A 19,294-nucleotide genomic window follows, 5' to 3' on the forward strand; every position below is an offset into this window, starting at 1 on the left:
TTTGGACTCCGCAGATGACTTCTGCTATCCGCCCCCCCACTGCAAATCTACAACTCCCCCCACGCTGCTTCTGGGGTGGGGGGCACAAGCATTATTTCAGGAGCTATTTTGGGCTGCAATGGAAGGGGGGGGAGTAAGCCCTCTGCAGCCAGAAATCCGTTGCATCTGCAACAATCCTATGTGAGATTTAAGCCGTTTGCTAGACTGCTTTCCTGAGATCAGGGTTCCCACTCACAATAGTAAACAATAGTGTTTTATTTTTAAAAAGGAACTAAAAAAAGCAGCTTCTTGCTTATAGGGTTAACATCGTTATTTCCCAGAAGAAGCAAGATAGGTGCAGGGGAAGTGTCACGGACACAGCTACAAAAACCCTAAAGCTCATTTAGAGTCTTCCTCGGGACTCTTATGTCAACGAGTCTTCCAGAACCAAATTGACAGATCACATTCATGTGGGTGCTGTATTTTTGAGCAACGCTTGCATTTTACATTTTCTCCGTTCAAGAGCTTCTTGCCTTTTCCTTGCAATTTCTTCTTGGGAACACTTCCTGTTTTTCTGTTCTGTAAAAGAAGACGGGCATCAGCAGCGTTACATGACACGAACTGTACAGCTTGGAACTAGCAGCCTTCGCAGCCTAAAGAAAAACAAGGGTTGCCTACCTAAGGTACTGCATTGGCATTAGTAAAAGGACTAAGATCCCTTTATCCTCCTAATTATTCTGTAATCACCTGAAAGCCTGTATAAACCTCATTTCTTCTAGGACTATGGATATTTCTGATAAGCTGTACACGCGTATTCTGTAACTGGAGTAGACCGCCTCTTTGAGTAAGTAACCTTTTGGGTCCAAGTACCAAAAACTCCAGTAGTGTCTACCTGTAAAGATGTTGTTCATCTAGCCAATGAAAGAGGAAGGGAGAGGGAGGGGCAAGGTTTGCTTTTGGCTAGACACGATGGGATTGTGCCTACACTGAGGTTAAGAGGTGCCAATGTGGGCAGGATGTGAAAAATTGTGCACCTTCCCACTTTTGGCTGCAATCTTCCCTGGAAGATTGTATCTAACTAGGTTTGGGGATGGTCACAACAAAGCAGGGGGAAACACAAAACTGGGAAGAACAGAGGATAATGTCATATGGATGGTTCCAAAATGTCACTGCTAAAAGGAAGCCAAGAAGCAGCAGCCCACCCACCCACCCCCCTATTACCACCATGGAAATGCCCAGAAGACAGGCTCAAGCAAAGTCCATTTCTGTCACCTTTTCCCAAACTTCTGCCTGATGTACAGAGGTCACTGTGGTTCCTGGATAGGGAACCTACCCTGTGTATTGAACAAAATAGGATTGGTGTGATGCTGTCTGGCACACGTGTTGGGAGCTGCCTACCTGTTCTAACTGACACACAACTGCTGGAAAACTGTAGTGTAGTGCTCCCAGAAAAAAAATATATATGAAAAAGCATGGTAGGTAAACAGCAACCTGCAAGTTCCATTGCCCAGACTGAAATTCTCACCTCAGTTTTCAGACCTCAAAAGTGAACAGAAGATGAAAAATATTCTCAGTTTTGCTTAACCTTTTCTATAGTGAATGAACCTTTCTTGCTCATTGACAAAGTCTTAAGCATTTACACTGTACAATGGAAGCAGTTTTATAGAAACCCTTTTCTATAGAATTATGTCTGCTTAGTCATGCCTGTTTAGTCCTCCCCCACCCCAGTCAATGTCTAGGTAGCTTTCCAAATTTGGGGAGAGCCGCAGCTCAATGACAGAGTATCTGCTTTGCATGCAGAAGGGTCCCACGTTCACTCTCCAGTTAAAATGATACGGCTGTAGGTAATGTGAAAGACCTCCAATTGAAAACCTGGAGAGCTGCTCCGATTCTGAGTAGACAATGATTCTCAGTATCCGATGACTCAGTATAAGGCAAGATCTGTCTTATAATAGGCTTGAGAATACACAGAGTACATTTTAAAGATAAAAGGCCTAAAAACATTTTAAGAATCCTGACTAGCTGTCCAATACTTTCATTTGATGCAAAGTCAAATCTCATCCCAGTGATCTTTTAAAAAACTTACCCATTTCTGAGTGTGCAAAGGAGTCCGAGAGGTGCCTCCTAAAGGTGGTCTTTGGGATCGCTTGTACTGCTGTGGGCAACAGGATGTTTGGTCCATTCTTGCTTTCCCCCAAAGCCAAGGGGGCTCCACCAAGGCTTCCCCCGGTGACACTGTTATTATCCAAAATGAGGGCTTGGGAACTACTCTTCTTTCTGAACGCATATTTTGACTTTTCATTAGATGCTTGATTACAACTACTAACATTCTGTACCTTCCCCACATTACGAGTGACATTTTGCCACTGCATGCTATGATCAGTGTTCAGACATGGGTCTGACATTGAGGCCGAACAACTTCCAGAAGCCAAGCTACTGTCGGGCACCAAATTCGACCTGTACAATTTCCCTGGAACGCTGTTCACACTCACATTTTTAAATGGTACACAACCACGCTGAAGGCAGGAGTCAGAAGAATTCTCATCCGTCAGTAGTGCTGCAGTGGTAAGAGGAGCATTCAAGGAGAAGGTTTTCCTGCTCTTCTGGGGCTGCGGGCAATTAGCCAGTCCTTGCTTAGGTACCAGGCCAGGATCCACCTCCAACTTGGCAGCGCTTACTACCACCAGTGTAGTTTTCACATTCTCTTTCGCAACGTCTTGGCTCAGAGTATTCCTCTCCACATCGTCACACACTCGATACAACAAGTCGTCGTCTTCGCAGTCCACACCCCAAAGGCTATCGGATTCGCAGAACAGGTCTAAAATGTCATCTGAGATTCGAGGCTCATTCCAGTCGCCGAATGATGAAGGATGTTTCTTGGGCAACACTGCTCCAAGGTGATTGGAAGAGGCTTGCCTAGCCAGTTCCTGCTGGTCCTTAGGATTTGAGTGAGAAAAAATAGCAGAGGGTTCACTGTAGATACTGAGCCCATTACTTCTGAATTTTCCAGTCAGTGTTTTAGGGAGGTTAGAATGCACTGAAACAGAAGCAGCTTTTGTTTCAGCACCAATCACACTTTTAAGCCGAGTAAACCCTTCCGTCACACTTTTATTTTCAGGCTTCTCTGGAATGGAATTATACCCAGAAATTTTGTCCTGGCCGCTTTTTGAAAAAGAATTTATCGCATTGTTTTTTAAACGGAAATCGCTCTTTTGAGGAACATCATTAAAAGATTTCGGGAAGGCATAACGAGCACTGTTAGGTCTGTCCAAATTTATTGTCCTTTCCATGGTTTTACAGCTGTCCTGAAAAGTACCGGGGAACGCATTTTGGGGAGTACCTATCAGTTCTGGGTTCTGAGTAATCTGCATTACAAATGAATCATCTGACAACAGGTCAGCGTCCCAGTCCTCAATGCCATTACTGACGACGTTACTGGAGACAGCCGGTTCTGTCTTAGAAATAACTGCACTTTGAATGGTTTTTTCAAGCACCATTTTAGTTTTTTCAGCTATAATGGGTCCCCTACAGTCTGAAGCAGGAGCTGAACCATGTCTTTGAGGAGCACCCGCGGCCGCAGGTCCATGGTAAGCTCCAGCTGTTGCCTCTGAGATGTGCTCTTTCGCTAGCAAGGCATTTTGGCTATCGTGAAAGTCGCTGTTTGAAGAACCCTGGCTCAACTCGCTGCTGCACTTCTGGGGAGAACAATCAAAAAGAGTGTTCAATGCTACTTCTGCATCAAGATCTATGGGCTTCTCACCGCTATGCTCACACTGCTCAGCTGTCTCTGCATCCCCCTTAATCACTCCGAAGGGCAAAGCCGCATCAAACTGAGGACGTTCTCCAAGGAGGTGCTGGAGATCTTCCGCCTGTGCATCGCCTTGACATTTGACTGACACCTTTGTGTCTGATGGAAGGCGGGTACAATTTTGGCAAGGAGTATCTTGTTCCTGGATGGCCTCTGTTAGGTTTTTATCAAACTGTTTTGCCAATTTCATAAGCTCCTCCTCTTTGTTTTTCAGTCGAAGACCTCTACATGAATGATCAACAAGGAAAAGGGGGAGGGAGTTAGGAACACAAGGTATTTTGCAATCAGCTTACTTACAGGTTTTATAGTTATTGAAAGATGTGTATGTTTTCACTGTGCAATTCAAACAAGGCATCGATTTCCCTTGTGCTGGTTAAAGAGATTCCAAAAGAGTATTATTCCCTTTTGCAAATCGATTCATGGCTTTGAAAGATCTTTATTCTGGAGTGGCTTCTCAACATACCTCACGCTATTTGCTTTTGTTCTAGATCGCACTTTTGATATTCCAGGAGTACATGGAATTGCATCGTCGCCAATCCACATCCCAAGAAGTGATCCTTCATAGCAGGAAGGCTTTTCCTCCTGAAGAACGATCAAAGTTAAAACTTGTGAACACTTCAAGAGAGTATTAGGAATGCAGAGAACTCACTGCACCAAGGATGGAGTTTACAAACTTCTCCCGTAACAACCTGAGGTGGCATATTATGACATTACACTCTGGCATTTCCACTGCAAGCAGTTTGAAACAAGCATGTCAAATAGCAATCACATACATACACACACTATAGTTATAGTTACTGAAAGATGTGTATGTTTTCAGTGTGCAATTCAAACAAGGCATCCATTTCCTTTGTGCTGGTTAAAGAGATTCCAAAAGAGTATTATTCTCTATAACCTCCTCCATTCTTTCTGCAGGAAGGAGGTTATAGGAATTTTAAACTGCTGTGTTTACATATTGAACTCCCCTGAGGCTCACATACGTAGCCGTTTTTTGAGAAGCCTCTTCTTTCCTTATCGTTGTGAAATTCACTTTACTAAAAGGAGTAAGAAAAAAAATAAGTTTGTTGTAGTAGGTTGTATAGTGTATGCATGTGATTCTTTACATGTAATGTACTATTTTGGCTTAATAGATTTTGCACCACTTACAATATACGCTGCTAGTTTGACTAGATATTAGCACAGCATATAGGTATTCTTTAGTTTGTTTTTGTCAAATAGCAAGCCACAAACTGGTTACTAGTATATTGCTGCTATAAAGGTTAATATAAACAATGGATTTGTATTAAATGAACCAAAGACTCAATGCACAGTACTGCATTTGAGGCTTTTCTCAATGTCCATATGAGGTGGAAATCGCAGGTATATTTTACGGCACAACAGTATCCAAACCATTAATGCGCTATGCACTAGATTACATTTCAAGCAGCCAACTCTGAGTTTCACTTCAGTTCACATATGAGGTTCTGCGTTCTGAAAGTCCCCCTGTATTTCTTTATTTGAACATTTTTACCCTCCCCTCCCCTCCAAGAAGCTCAGAGTGGCATACTTAATTCTCTCATCTTTCATTTTATTCTCACAACAGTCCTGTGAGGTAGATGAGGCTGAGAGCTCAAGGTCACCCAGTGAACTGCACAGCAGAGCGGGAATTTGAATCTGGGCCTCCCAGATTCTAGTCTGATACTCTAACCATGACCCCATGGTGATTATACACAATAATCCTACAAATCTCCAAGGCTTAAGGACCAAGACTCAATGCATTGGTGCAACAGTAGCATAATGTTTTGCAAAGCTGCAGACAAGCACCTGGTGGTACTCCCCACTCTAAGTATTTACATGTGGGATTGCCACAACTCAGCTGATGTATAAGCCCTACAGTAGCCATGGGTCCACCCACAGATAAGTTTTAATGCATCTTTTATGTCCATCAGGATATTAGTAGATCAAATGATGGTGACAAACAGCAGCCCTGTTAATTTAATTGGTGTACCTCTGAACATGCTGACCATCTCACCTAATTGTATACTTTATGTTGCACTTAACAGAAAAGTCTGTACACCATGATGTACAAAGATGCCCTTAAAAGAGCAATAAGAGTCCTTCACACCAGTGATTTCTAACAGAACTATTGACACAGAGGCAGTCTTATTATCCAGACTCTCCAGCACCTGTATAAACCACATGACATCACATCCAGCAGGAACGCAATACAAATATTTACAACTCCACAAGAAAAACAGCACAGCAAATAAGCACAAATGCAGAAAGTGGAAAGCAAGCACTCTGATTGTATGCAATACACATTACAAACCAACTCAATCACCATGTGAAGGAGAATTTCATGTGGTAAGTCCAGCGCTTAGACTGGACCAGACCAGATAATTCTGTGAAATAGAACACATTTGTACCAAAAATCAATGCTACTGCATGCATCGTTGTATTGTTTGAAACAAGCTGCATAACCTTTCCTGGCAGAACGGGTAGATGCCCTAAGAACTAAGAAGGGCCTGTTAAAAGTCATCAAAGCATCGAGTTATTCTAAAAATATATTAAAATGTATCATTTTAGCTAACCAAAGTACAGCTAAATTGGATCTATCTCCACTTAAGCCTTCCGCAAAAATAAATAGAAGTCAGACCATTTTACAAAACAAATTACAGCATACATTTCACTAGCCTCACCATTTATTACAGAAGCAACTGTTCCCCCACACTGACCATAATTACCTGTGGAGCAATCCGATTAACAATTTCTGAAATTTCAACCGTAGATCGACCTGCTGTCCGCTTCTTTTTTCCACTGCCTGAAAGAGAAAAGCCTTTCTAGCAATTGCCAAACACAACATGGGCATTTTCTAGACCCAATCCAGTAAAATGGATAAACACAGTATTTATTTTAACATAATTCCTACTCTTGGGGAACAATCCTAAGCAGGTCTACTTAGAAATAAGTCTCATGGGGCTTACTCCCAAGAAAGCGTCCTAGGATTGCAGTCCTAAAGTAATAAAATTTTAAACCTTCTACTATAGAAATGGCATTTAAAATAAAGGTACATTTCCAAACAATTATTTCTTGTAAGGCAATCTTTAAATTAGGGTGTATTATGTATGTATCAAGTTACCTAATTTATATGCAATTGGCGAGTGAGGATCCCAGAAGATCTCTTGCTGTATATCAGTTTCATTAGCAGGAGAACTGAATGTTGGCAGGCAGGTTCTTGATGTTCTCTTTGGAGTCTTGTATGAACATATTTCTGTGAAAAGATGAAAAGGATTTTGCTTCCAAAAACATAAGGAAGAAAGAAGTTTAACAAACAATAAACTAGTTGTAGGACCTGATCTTAGATTTATTGCTGATTGTTTCATAGTTGTATTTATTATATCATCCCAGGCACATTGTGGGGGAGATGGCATATAAATTATTTTATATAAACACACACAAGAAAAGCCACATGAAATTTGTGCCCACATGGGAAACTGTTTTAATCTGAAGTTATATTGGGTTGGAGCCAAAGGTGCTGCAATACGAGCAATTTCTTCAGCAGTTCCCTGCAATACCCCCACCCACCCAAGAATCTTATTGCAAATTATTTATGCAAGCTAAGCATTACCAAAGGAGGGAAAGGGAGGGCCTTCTAGAATAGTATGACAGTAGAATGGTGGGGTTAGCTGCAGCATGAAAGGGGGTCTCAGCAGAATTCACTGAGCCTGTAAAAAAGAAGCAATTTCTACTAAGCCACCCCCCTTCTTGCCAGTTTGCCCATCCTAGTATTCTTTACCTTGTAGTGTTCTGGAGGGTCCTAACTCTTAGCAGCAGCTTTTTCAGAAGAGGAGGAGGGCACAGCAGGAAGCTGCAAAAGGGGAAGGCGCCAAAATGCTATACTCACAGGTGTACCAGATCCAACTTGCTGTATTCATTACAACCCTAGTCATTCTAACATGATTACCATTCTAGCCCTAACCATTTTATACTGCAGGACAGAATTGTGAAGACACAACCTGGGGCACTTATGATTCAAACTGAATCAGAAGTTTCAAACTGGACTTTTGCTTTCAAGCTCTTGTGCTGGAGAAGGGCAACTATCAGGCCTGCTGTGTAAGCTGTGGCTCACAAAAGCTCATACCCTACCAGAAAATATTTTTGTTAGTCTTTAAGGTGCTACTGGACTCTTGCCCTTTTCTACTATCAGGCCTGCAACAGACCATCCTGAGACACAAGTATTCCCCCACTGCTTTCTGAATACTGCCATTGCTGTCCCATTTCATAGAATCATAGTGTTGGAAGGGACCACCAGGGTCATCTAGTCCAACCCCCTGCACAATGCAGGAAATTCACAACTACCTCCCCACCACACAACCCCAGTGACCCCTACTCCATGCCCAGAAGATGGCAAAAAACCCCTCCAGGATCCCTGGCCAATCTGGCCTGGCGGAAAATTGCTTCCTGGCCCCAAAGTGGCAATCAGCATTACCCTGGGCATGCAAGAAAGGGCCACGAGAGCCAAACACTGATGCAACTCTTCCTGCCCTCCCTCTCATGATCTGCCTAATTTCACAGAAACAGCATTGCTGACAGATGGCCATCTACCTACCCTCTGTTTAAAAACCTTCCAAGGAGAGGCCACCACCTCCCGAGGAAGCCTGTTCCACTGCGGAACAGCTCTGTCAGAAAGTTTTTTCTAATGTTTAGCTGGAAACTCTTTTGATTTAATTTCAATCCGTTGGTTCTGGTCTGACCTTCTGGGGCAACAGAAAACAACTCTGCACCATCCTCTATATGGCAGCCCTTTATTCACTTGCATAGGGACTGGCCTGTTTGCCTTATGTAGGGAGCAGAAGGGCACTGCTGAGCCATGGCAAATCACACATCACGCTGGAGGACGAACAAGTGGATGAGCCCAAATGGTGTGGCTGATGTTGTTATGCCCGATAATAGCTCTGCCAGAGTGAATAAGGGATTCCACTGTCATTACAGGTGTCGATGTGCTTAGAAAAACTAGGGCAATCACATTGTTGCCAAATGGGAATGGTATCTAGGGTCCTCTTCAGCACACCTGGATATTTTATTATACTTTTCCCTTTTTAAGTTGTTTGTGCTAGCTAAGCGCTACCATAGGAAAACATACCAAAGGAAGACAGCAAATGAATTCTTCTAAAAAAAGCTACTACAAGGAACCTAAAACATAACCCGCCTGGACACACAGATTTAGCTCTATACAGGACACCCAAGCAGCCAATCTGGGGTACAAAACCTCAGATGACACACAGGACCATCAGTCTCACAGACACACAGCAGCTTCCTGGTGAGATACCAGCTGTTTGGCTTCCCAAACCCTCACCTTCCTAGCCTGTGATCTTTTGATCTCTACCACCGTATAGAAAGATAATGAATTTCTCCAACACCACCCCCTTTAACAATTAAATACGTTTGCTGAGAGGTTAATTCAGTGATGTTTCCTCCCAAGAGGGATAACATCTTTCTTTCCAAGCCTTCAAATTTGGTCAACTGGTGCTTTGAATTATAAATACTGGAGAAAAAAATCATCAGGGTCAAATTGACCCTGCTAAGGCGTTAGAACTTCATTTGATTAACAGAGACTTCGGAATGTGTATTTGACACATATAGAAGAAGAGTTGGTTTTTATATGCTAACTTTCTCTACCACTTAAGGAAGAATCAAACCGCCTTACAATCTCCTTCCCTCCCCACAACAGACACCTTGTGAAGTAAGTGGGGCTGAGAGCTGTGACTAGCCCAAGGTCACCCATCTGGCTTCATGTGTAGGAGTGGGGAAACCAATCCAGTTCACCAGATAACCATCCACTACTCATGTGGAGGAGTGGGGAATCAAACTTGGTTCTCCAGATTGGACTCCACCACTCCAAATCACTGCTCGTAACCTCTACACCACGCTGGCCCTATATAAAAGGCTAAAGAGATAGGAAGAAAATGAGACTGAGCTGTGGTGGCTTCATAATATTACATATATGGTCAGGGAAAATACCATGTTTATTACATATATGGTCAGGGAAAATGTTACGCCTTTCCACACACGATAGAAAGGAACAGATTAACTCAGTAGCCACAGCAACCTCAGTTTGCCTCAACTCTACAGAATGAAGAAAATGGTTATAATCACTTGGGAAAGGAGTGGGATGGAGTCCAAAAAGGTTATGGTGGAATAAAATTAAGTCATATTTAAGGTACCCCAAGAAGACTCTTCTACACTTCAGCCATTTATGCACAGGAGGGTTTGGGGCTCTCTAGACACACGTTTTCCCCATACATCCAAATTCTCAAAACTGAATTTGTACGTATGGGGAAAATGCGCATCTAGAGAGCGGCAAATCCAAGGCCAAACCTTGGATTTGGATTAGAGAAACAACCACCTTGTGTCGGATAAAAGGAGTCCTGCATTTGCAGCAACAAAACAAACCCGCATATACGGAAGAGCATTAGGAAGGTTTTGTCGAAGGCTTTCACGGTCAGAGTTCATTGGTTCTTGTAGGTTATCCGGGCTGTGTGACCGCGGTCTTGGTATTCTCTTTCCTGACGTTTCGCCAGCAGCTGTGGCAGGCCTCTTCGGAGAAGTAACACTGAAGGACAGCGTCTCTCAGTGTCAAGTGTGTAGGAAGAGTAATATATAGTCAGAAAGGGGGTTGGGTTGAGCTGAATCATTGATACTTTTTGCAGGACAATGATTCAGCTCAACCCAACCCCCTTCGGACTATATATTACTCTTCCTACACACTTGACACTGAGAGACGCTGTCCTTCAGTGTTACTCCTCCGAAGATGCCTGCCACAGCTGCTGGCGAAACGTCAGGAAAGAGAATACCAAGACCGCGGTCACACAGCCCGGATAACCTACCAGAACCCTTAGGAAGGTTGGTTGCAGGTTAGGAACTGCTCCTTGTCCGGGAAACGGCAAACCCTGCAGCATCCTATGGCTATCCTACGGAGTTCCGTTAGGGATGCATTTCCCCGGTCGGGGGGGGGGGAGGAAAAAGAACGACGCCCTATTGAAGCAAAACCCTGGGAAGTGGTCTCCTCCTGAGCAACGGGGAAGGGACCTCTGGGGGGGAGGAAGGGACCTCTGGGGGGGGGAGAAAAAGCCTAGGGATCCCTTCGCCGGGATTGCAACAGGCCAGAGCGCCGCTACGTGCAAAAGCGAAGCCCGCTGCATCTCATGCAACTGATTGCCGAATGCGCAACGTGCAAACGGACCACGACACGAGCGAGCCTTTTTGCCAGGGCTTTGGGACAGGAGGGGGGAGGGGGGAGGGGGGAGGGGGGAGGGGGGAGGAAAAGGCCCCTCACCCTCCTCTTTGCTCTTCGGGCTCTCCCCCTCTTGAGCCTTCCGCCGACTACTCCGCCTCGCAGGGCTCTTGAGCCGGAGCTTCTCGTCCGCCGCCGCCTTCCGCCGCTTACTCGCCATATGCGATTCCAACCGGGGCCCATCGCCTCGCACTCATCCCCCTCGCCCCGCCGCCATCTTCCTCCGCCGGGCTAATCAGCCCCCGATTGGCCGCAGCTGGCTCTTCTCGAGCGCCGATTGGTCGCTTTAAGAAAAAGGAACGGCGCGCCGGCGCGAGGAGGAGGGGGGGAGGGGCTTCTGTAATAACGGCATCCCAAAGTTGGGGGCGGGGGGGATGCTTTGAGGTACACAGGAAAGGCCCAGCTGGGTCAGACCCCCCAAGGGCAGCAGTCTGTTCCCACAGTGGCCAACCAGGTGCCTCTAGGAAGCCCCCAAACAAGACTGCAGCAGCATCCTGCCTGTGTTCCACAGCACCTAATATAACAGGCATGCTCCTCTGATACTAGAGAGAGTAGGTATGCATCATGACTAGTAGCCATGGATAGCCCTCTCCTCCATGAACATGCCTACTCCCCTCTTAAAGCCTTCCAAGTGGGCAGCCGTAAGAACAGCCCTGCTGGATCAGACCGAGGCCCATCAAGGCCAGCAGTCTGTTCGCCCAGTGGCCAACCTGGTGCCTCTAGGGAGCCCACAAACAAGATGGCTGCAGCAGCATTATCCTGCCTGTGTTCCTCAGCACCTAATATAATAGGCACGCTTTTCTGATCCTGGAGGGAATAGTTCACAGTGGGTCGCCGTGTTAGTCTGTCTGCAGTAGTAGAAAAGGGCAAGAGTCCAGTAGCACCTTAAAGACTAACAAGAATATTTTCTGGTAGGGGGTGAGCTTTCGTGAGCCACAGGCTCACGAAAGCTCATACCCTACCAGAAAATATTCTTGTTAAGTCTTTAAGGTGCAACTGGACTCTTGCCCTTTTCTACTACTGGAGAGAATAGGTATGCATCATGACTAGTATCCATTTTAACCAGCAGCCATGAATACCTCTTTCCTCCATGAACATGCCCGCTCCCCTCTTCAAGCCTTCCAAGCTGGCAGCCATCACCACCTCCTGGAACAGGGAGTTCCACAATTTAACTTATTTAATTTATGTGTTGTGTGAAGAAATACTTCCTTTTATTGTTTTAAATCTCTCGCCCTCCAGCTTCAGCAGATGGCCCTGTGTTCTAGTATTAGGTCCTTTATAGGCACTTTCCACCCAACCTTTCTCACAGGGTTGTCATGAGTGTAAAGTAGAAGATGGGAGAAGGTGTACACCTAGGGTTGCTAACCTCCAGGTGGTGTTATAGCAAAAACAACCTATTATAATGTAAATCAAGTTGCAGAGTCTAAATTATGAGTTCTGTTGTTGTTATCCTCCTGGACAAACCTAAGGAGGAAAAAACTCTGTTCCTAACCTCCAGGGCTGGCCTGGAGAAAAAAAAATCCTCTGTTGCCACCCTCCAGGAATGACCTAGAGAAAAAAGTGTTTGCCAATCTCAATGGCTTCTCTAGACTGAAAATCAGTGGTTGCCAACCTCCAGGGCTTGTATTGTGAACAACCTGTTGTAATTTTTATCAGGTTTTCATATCAAAGTTGCACATTTAATGATGATATTTCTACACTATGTATTCTTACTACAACTATAATGCTAAACAAAAAACTCAATGTTATACATACAAAATCTCCCACATACATGCAATATAAATACCATATAATAGATCATTCATCAAACAAAATCTCAAGGTCAGAGGGTACAGTCTCCATATGTGACAAGTGAAGTCCATGAAACATATCACTATAACTTCTCAAGGTAAGTGTTCATGTCTACTATTGTTTTTTCCAGACATGTCCATGTGTAAAGTTATTTTCTTTTTTTTACAGGTTACCAGTTGGTTGTTCCTGTTTCGAAGATTTCTTCCTCAGAAGATGCACATGGATTCTTAATGAAAGCTCGAGTTTTACTCCCAGTTTGCCCAGAGCTTTTATCTTTCCTTACTGGTGGAACGTGTCTGCGTTCTTCAGGTGGTGGCTGGAGATCTCCAGCTATGACAAGTGATCTCCGGGTGACAGAGATCAGTTCACCTAGAGAAAATGGCTGCTTTGGAAGGTGGACTCTATGGCATTATACCCCACTGAAGTACCTCCACAATCCCTGCCCTCCTCAGGCTCCATCCCAACCTGGAGCTGGCAACCCTAAGTTTGTAGAAGAAATGGGATAACAATCTACTAAATTAAATAATGCTAATAAACTGATATATTACATGTTGATGACTACTAGCTTTGATGATTTTGAAAGAAGAAGCTTGGCAAATTTCTGGAAGCATCAATGAAAAGACCAGGACAGCTTAATAGAACCTCCATGTTCAGAGGCACCATATCTTTGCAAACCTGTTACACTGGAGATGGGCCAAACGGATGGGTAAGACGGGTAAGATGACTACATTGCAGATCCATGATTGTTTCTAAAATGACAAATATGATGTAACTTTTTTTGAGATGGAGAGGAATTTGTTACAGGTTTGTACCAGGGTCAGTAAAATTATGTGTTGTGTGTTCTGGTGGGGCATCGACAACAGAGAGGCTATTGCTTCTGTACGCTGATTCATATGCATCTGGTGGGCTGCAAGGGTCTGATCACTTGTCCTTTCTGTAAAGATTTTTCTTTCCCTGCTTCTAGGTTCTGTTACAAGGTAAATCTGCAGAATTTATCCCCTTTTAAAACTTCACATAGTGCTCTTCTCCCTCTTCTTTAAAGTTTAATTTAGCACTCAGCATGTTTATTCAGAAACCCCCAAGAATTCAGTAGGACTTACTCTCTAGTGCAGGAGCCTGCTAGCGTTTATAATTAAAAAGCCAAACTACCTGAAAAATTTGAAAACGTGGACAAAATGTGCTGAAACCCAGGGGGAGAACGAGGCGACCTCCGACAATCAGAAACGGCATGCATAATCAAAACAAAGACCCGAAGGTGTCAGAGGGGTGACCGTGAGGGAAACAGCCATGCATAAAAGGCCAGGGCGAGGAAGAAATTATCCAAATAGCATTGCACATATCTCACATATGAGTAGTTTCACCTGGGCAAGCATTACTAATTCACCAGGAATTTATAATCCAGGCTTGATCTGCTCTGGTATTTATTTATTCCTTTAGATATTCATTCCCCACTTTTCTCTCCAACAGGGACCCAAAGCAGCTTACAACATCATTGTCCTTTCTTCTATTCTTTCAACTACTCTGTGAGGTAGATTAAGGCTGACAGAGAGTGACTAGCCCAGAATCACCCAGTGAGCTTCCACAGTACAGTGGGGATTCAAACCTGGGTCTCCCAGATCCTAGATCAGCACTGATCATGACACCACACTAGCTCTTGTGCTTTTGGACAAACATTGGCTTGACAAATATCAAGTACTAACTAAGCAAACCACTGGATTAACAACTAATGCCTGATTGTAGAATTGGCCCCCCAATGCGGCTTTTTAAAAAGAAAATCAAAGATTTTTGAAGATCCATTCATGGAGGCCTGTTCATGGCTCTCCAGTGCCTCATCCAACTGATCCTTCGTTGACTGCTTGGAACCCTTCCTTTTCGCCTCCTTGCCTGTTTCTTTAAATCCCAGGAACTCTTCCCAAGCCTCAGCCTGCCTCTGTGCAAGGTTTTTAATCCAGCCAAACTGTCTATTTTTCCTTTCCTCAAAGAAACCGAGCTGCACGCTGTTTAGTTCCCTGAGCAGCTGAAGATTCTGTGCCACCTTTCCAGGAAGACCGGTCAGTGTCAAAACCTTCCTCACCACAAGCACAATGTAAAGCAGTTTTTATAGTAGGATTTAGCACTTCATTTAATCATGGTTTCAGATATTTTAAATCCTTTGGAAGGGATTTTATATCCTGTGCTACGGAGGGGTGTTTCCTTGTTCTGGTTCACATTGTACTGTACAGGCAGTTTCTGCAGGGCACAGCAAAGAGCCAAGCAATAGGATCACAACAAGAAAAGGTAACGATACCCTGTTCAGGTTCTGCTTTGCATTTATCTAATCTGAAGAAGAACAGAGTCCCCTAATGGTGACTCAGGAGACAGTAAGCACGGATGATGCCTTTGAGAGCTTGCTTTTGACGGAAAGCGGGGACCCTCAAGGAACTGCGAGAGGGGAGACAAAAATATGTTCTCTGCTCTGACCCTTTCCCCAATAGTCCCTGAATCATAAACATCTTCCTTCCTTCTCACACTCCACGAAACAGATTCATTCTCCGTCACACGCACACCCATGACAGCGACACATCCCACACAAATGAATACACATCCCTTGCAAACAGACACAAACACACCTGCACATCAGTCTTCCCCTCAGCTCCCTCCTGTTCTTCGTCTTCCTTTCCCTCTCCTCTTCCTCTTTTCCCCACTTCCACCAGTGGGCCATGGCATAAGATCATAGGAATAGCCCTGGTGGATCAGGCCAGTGGTCCACTTAGTCCAGCATCCTGTTTCCCACAGTGGCAGACCAGATGTCTCAGAATGGGCCACAGCAGGGGAACAGGAGCTGAAGCTACCCCCTGCTGAAGCCCCTGGCAATTGGCATTCAGAGGTATACTGCCTCCAAGCAAGGAGGTTCTGTGCAGCTAATAGCTACGGATGGACCTATGCCCAATGAATTTGTTTAATCTCCAAACCCATGTAAGCTGATAGACATCACATCCAGCCAGTATGGTGTAGTGGTTTGGAGCGGTGGTTTGGAGCGGTGGACTCTAATATAGAGAACTGGGTTTGATTCCCCACTCCTCCACATGAGTGGCGGAGGCTAATCTGGTGAACTGGATTTCTTTCCCCACTCCTACACACGAAGCCAGCTGGGTGACCTTGGGCTAGTCACAGTTCCCTTAAAGCTCTCTCAGCCTCCCCTACTTCACAGGGTGTCTATTGAGGGGAAGGGAAGGAGATTGTGAGCTGATTTGACTCTTAAGTGGTACAGAAAGCATATAAAACCCAACTCTTCTTCTTTTTCTTCATCCTGCTACAACAAATTCCCCAGGATGAAGTGCTGTCTTTTGTCTGTCCCAAATCTACTCCCCTCAGTTTTGTCGAGTGACCCCCCCACCCCAAGTTTGAATATTTTGTAGGAGGGCGAAAAAGCAAAAAGCCCCAAACTCTTTAGTCTTTCCTCCTATGAAAGGTCTTCTAACCCCTTAATCATTTTGGTTGCACTTTTCTGTACTTTTTCTGTACACTTTTCTGTACAGCCTTGCTACATTAATGAATGGAGCCTAGTGTTCCCTTGCAGGCTGAAGCAAAAGTTACTGAAGGGGGAAGGGGGGGACGCTGGAGCGTTCCTTATCAGACATTGAAATGTGTGCGCGTGTGTGCTAGAGGAAAGGGGGGGCACTGAGAAGCGGCTTCTGCCAGCTAACGGCTTTTGCAAGTCAGTGGCTTATGCGTGTATGTCTGAATGTCATTACTCCGTCACAACAGAACAATGAAATGGAAATGACTGCGAGTGTTTTTATGTTCTTATGACCTCTGCATCGAGATAGCCAGAAACAAATTGGTGGTGAGGGGGGTGGTTGTCTGGACCCTTCTCTGCTTTGGCTGTAAAATGGACACTCAGCGCAGCTAAAATTAAAGAATCCTGTTGCGGGGCTAGTGAGGGCTGGCGACCTTATTTCAAAAAATATATATACTACTGCCAATTACAAAGCTGCATTTTCGGGGGGGAGGGACTCAGAAGCTCTGCATTTTCACTGGGGATGCATAACTGATCACAAGGTAATACTGGAATTTCATTGGGGAGGAAAGCCCCTGTACATAGTGTTTTGAGAATTCAACTGCAAATGCTGTGCATTTAGAGAGTTGCAGATCCAATGGAAACCAACCAAGAATAAAAGGCCTCAGTTTCCTTGCACCTAACTTCCTTTCTTTAATCCACCATGCATAAAAGTCCTGTTTGCTTGTGTCTAATTTCTTGTTTTGCTCCCTCTAGTGGTCAGCATTTATTCCAGCATGTACATTAATAAATTGGAGTCAACTTCCTCTCAATCAATCAAATTTTATTTGGCTAGAATATCAGCTCTCCCTCTAGTGGTCAATTCTATATAACACCAGTTTTTATGAAGAACAAAAAGCCACTGATTTAAACTACAGGGAGAAACACTTCATTTAAAGCTGTGTGATGTGAGATCAACCATCAGAGCAAAATGCGTGGATAACTGGGCGGAAAAACCCCAAAGAAACAGGAAGTTAGACATGGGGAAACAGAGAATGCATAAAAGGCCATGGTTAGATAAAAAATGTTACATTTGACTTCCTTAAGAACCCCAAGGTATATGCTATCTCAACCTAATGAGTTATTTGTGTTTAATTGGTCAACCTGTGTAGAAGGGTTGGGCAATGGAGAGAGCTGTTGTTTCATGATAGAGCAGATGTTTCACATGGCAGAAGGTTCCAAAGTCAGTTCCTGGCATCTCCAGATGAAGGCACATGATGGGGAAAACCTGCCTCTACCTGAAACCATGCTAGTCACACTATTCCAGGGGTCTACAAACTGTTTGAGCCTGTGGGTACATGCAACAAAACGGCTGCCACAAAATGGCTGTTACAGAAGGTGGAGCCAGCCACAAAATGATTGCCACAGCTTAACTTCAGTAACACAGTATAGATACTTGTTCTGTGGTGGCAGCTGCTGCCAAAGCAACATTTAAAAAACTGCACAGCCAATCAAATCCCCAATAGTCAATCAGAAGTCTTGCTGGGCAAAAACACTCCCTGGCCCCACCCACTTCCTGAAAACACTTGGCGGGCCCCATGGCACCCATGGGCCCCACTTTGGGGACCCCTGGACTAGTCAATATTCCAAGCTAGATGGACCAATGGTATGACTTGTTTAAGGCCATGTCATGTAGACAGCAAGAAGGGTAAGACTTCCTCAAGTGGTATCTCGTTGTCCATTTGTTCATGACAGTGGGCTGGATCCAGTGCAGTGTTTCTGTGGGTGCTAAGATTTCAACCTGCAGACTGATTTACTTGGCTTCCCCCTCATGCGGCAGCCTGAATTGCCTCGTAAAGTCCTGTTCTGGGGGGGGGGCATCTCCCCCAGGAGCAGGACTGTGGGGGGGGGACACATTTTAGGCTGCCATGGGAGGGGGGAGCCAATTGTGTCATGTGGGTCGAAGTTCTTGCACCTGTGCAAAAACTTTGCTAGATCAAACCCAGCGATTGTAAACTAAAAGATGAAATGTTGAGGTTGATGTTATACAGCATATTCTTGCCATATAATGGAAGACACTACCAAAATATTTCAAAGGTGAACTTCTCCAATATTGTACACACTTTAAAATCTTGTAAACTTATTTCTATGGTGTTTTGGACATGTGTCTGATGTTGGCGGGCAGGATCTAGATGTTCTCTTTGGAGTCTTGAATGAACATATTTCTGTGAAAAGATGAAAAGGATTTTGCTTCCAAAAACATAAGGAAGAAAGTTTAACAACAAACAATAAAGCTGATCTTAGATTTATTGCTGATTGTTTGATAGTTGTATTTATTATATCATCCCAGGCACATTGTGGGAGAGATGGCATATAAATTACTTTTTATAAAGCTGACTGGTATTTCCCATTGTGGCTCATCTGAGCTCCAGAGAAACAGCAGATATAAGGAACACAAACTGAGATAAGGAGTTCGCAGGCAGAATTAGGGGATCTGAGTGTATTCTGTTTGTTACATACGTAGTGGAAGGAGATATAGGGCGAAAACGCATGGTTGCTTTATCCTGCTTTAATCCCTGTTTCAGCCAGGATTCAGCCTGGATCGAACACATGCGTTTAGCCTAATGTGCGTTCGATCCTGGCTAAAACAGTGATTAAAGGAGGATAAAGCGACCATGCATTTTCGCCCATGGAGTTTCTACTTTCTTTTCTCCCTTCCACAGTCCTTGAAGATATGAATCCTTGAAGATGCCGTGGGCAATAACCGTTTTGGGAAACCCGAGATGAGATGAATCATTCCATTCCATGGAATTTTCACTTAAGTCAGAACTATCTAGTAGCGATCTTAGCACCCCTTGTGCCTACTGACAAACTTGAATTAATGTGTTGTCACTCATTATCCATTTGTCTTAATGGTGGGTGTTGTACCTGGATGAGGATGGAATAAAGAACACGCACAGCCAAA

General features: G+C 44.3%; 1 protein-coding gene across 1 annotated transcript; it reads right to left on the reverse strand.

The window, feature by feature from the left end:
* Positions 1-441: 441 nt before the first annotated feature.
* Positions 442-6,587, reverse strand: ETAA1 (ETAA1 activator of ATR kinase). Its single transcript, XM_056867254.1, has 4 exons — positions 6,511-6,587; positions 4,251-4,369; positions 2,066-4,011; positions 442-558 (listed from the first exon to the last, which is right to left on the reverse strand). Exons 2-4 carry the CDS (start codon positions 4,328-4,330, stop codon positions 446-448), a joined length of 2,139 nt encoding a protein of 712 aa, XP_056723232.1. The 5' UTR covers positions 4,331-4,369; positions 6,511-6,587; the 3' UTR covers positions 442-445.
* Between the last annotated feature and the right edge of the window lie 12,707 nt (positions 6,588-19,294).

This window comes from Euleptes europaea, chromosome 1, assembly GCF_029931775.1.
Source record: "Euleptes europaea isolate rEulEur1 chromosome 1, rEulEur1.hap1, whole genome shotgun sequence".
Classification (NCBI taxonomy): domain Eukaryota; kingdom Metazoa; phylum Chordata; class Lepidosauria; order Squamata; family Sphaerodactylidae; genus Euleptes; species Euleptes europaea.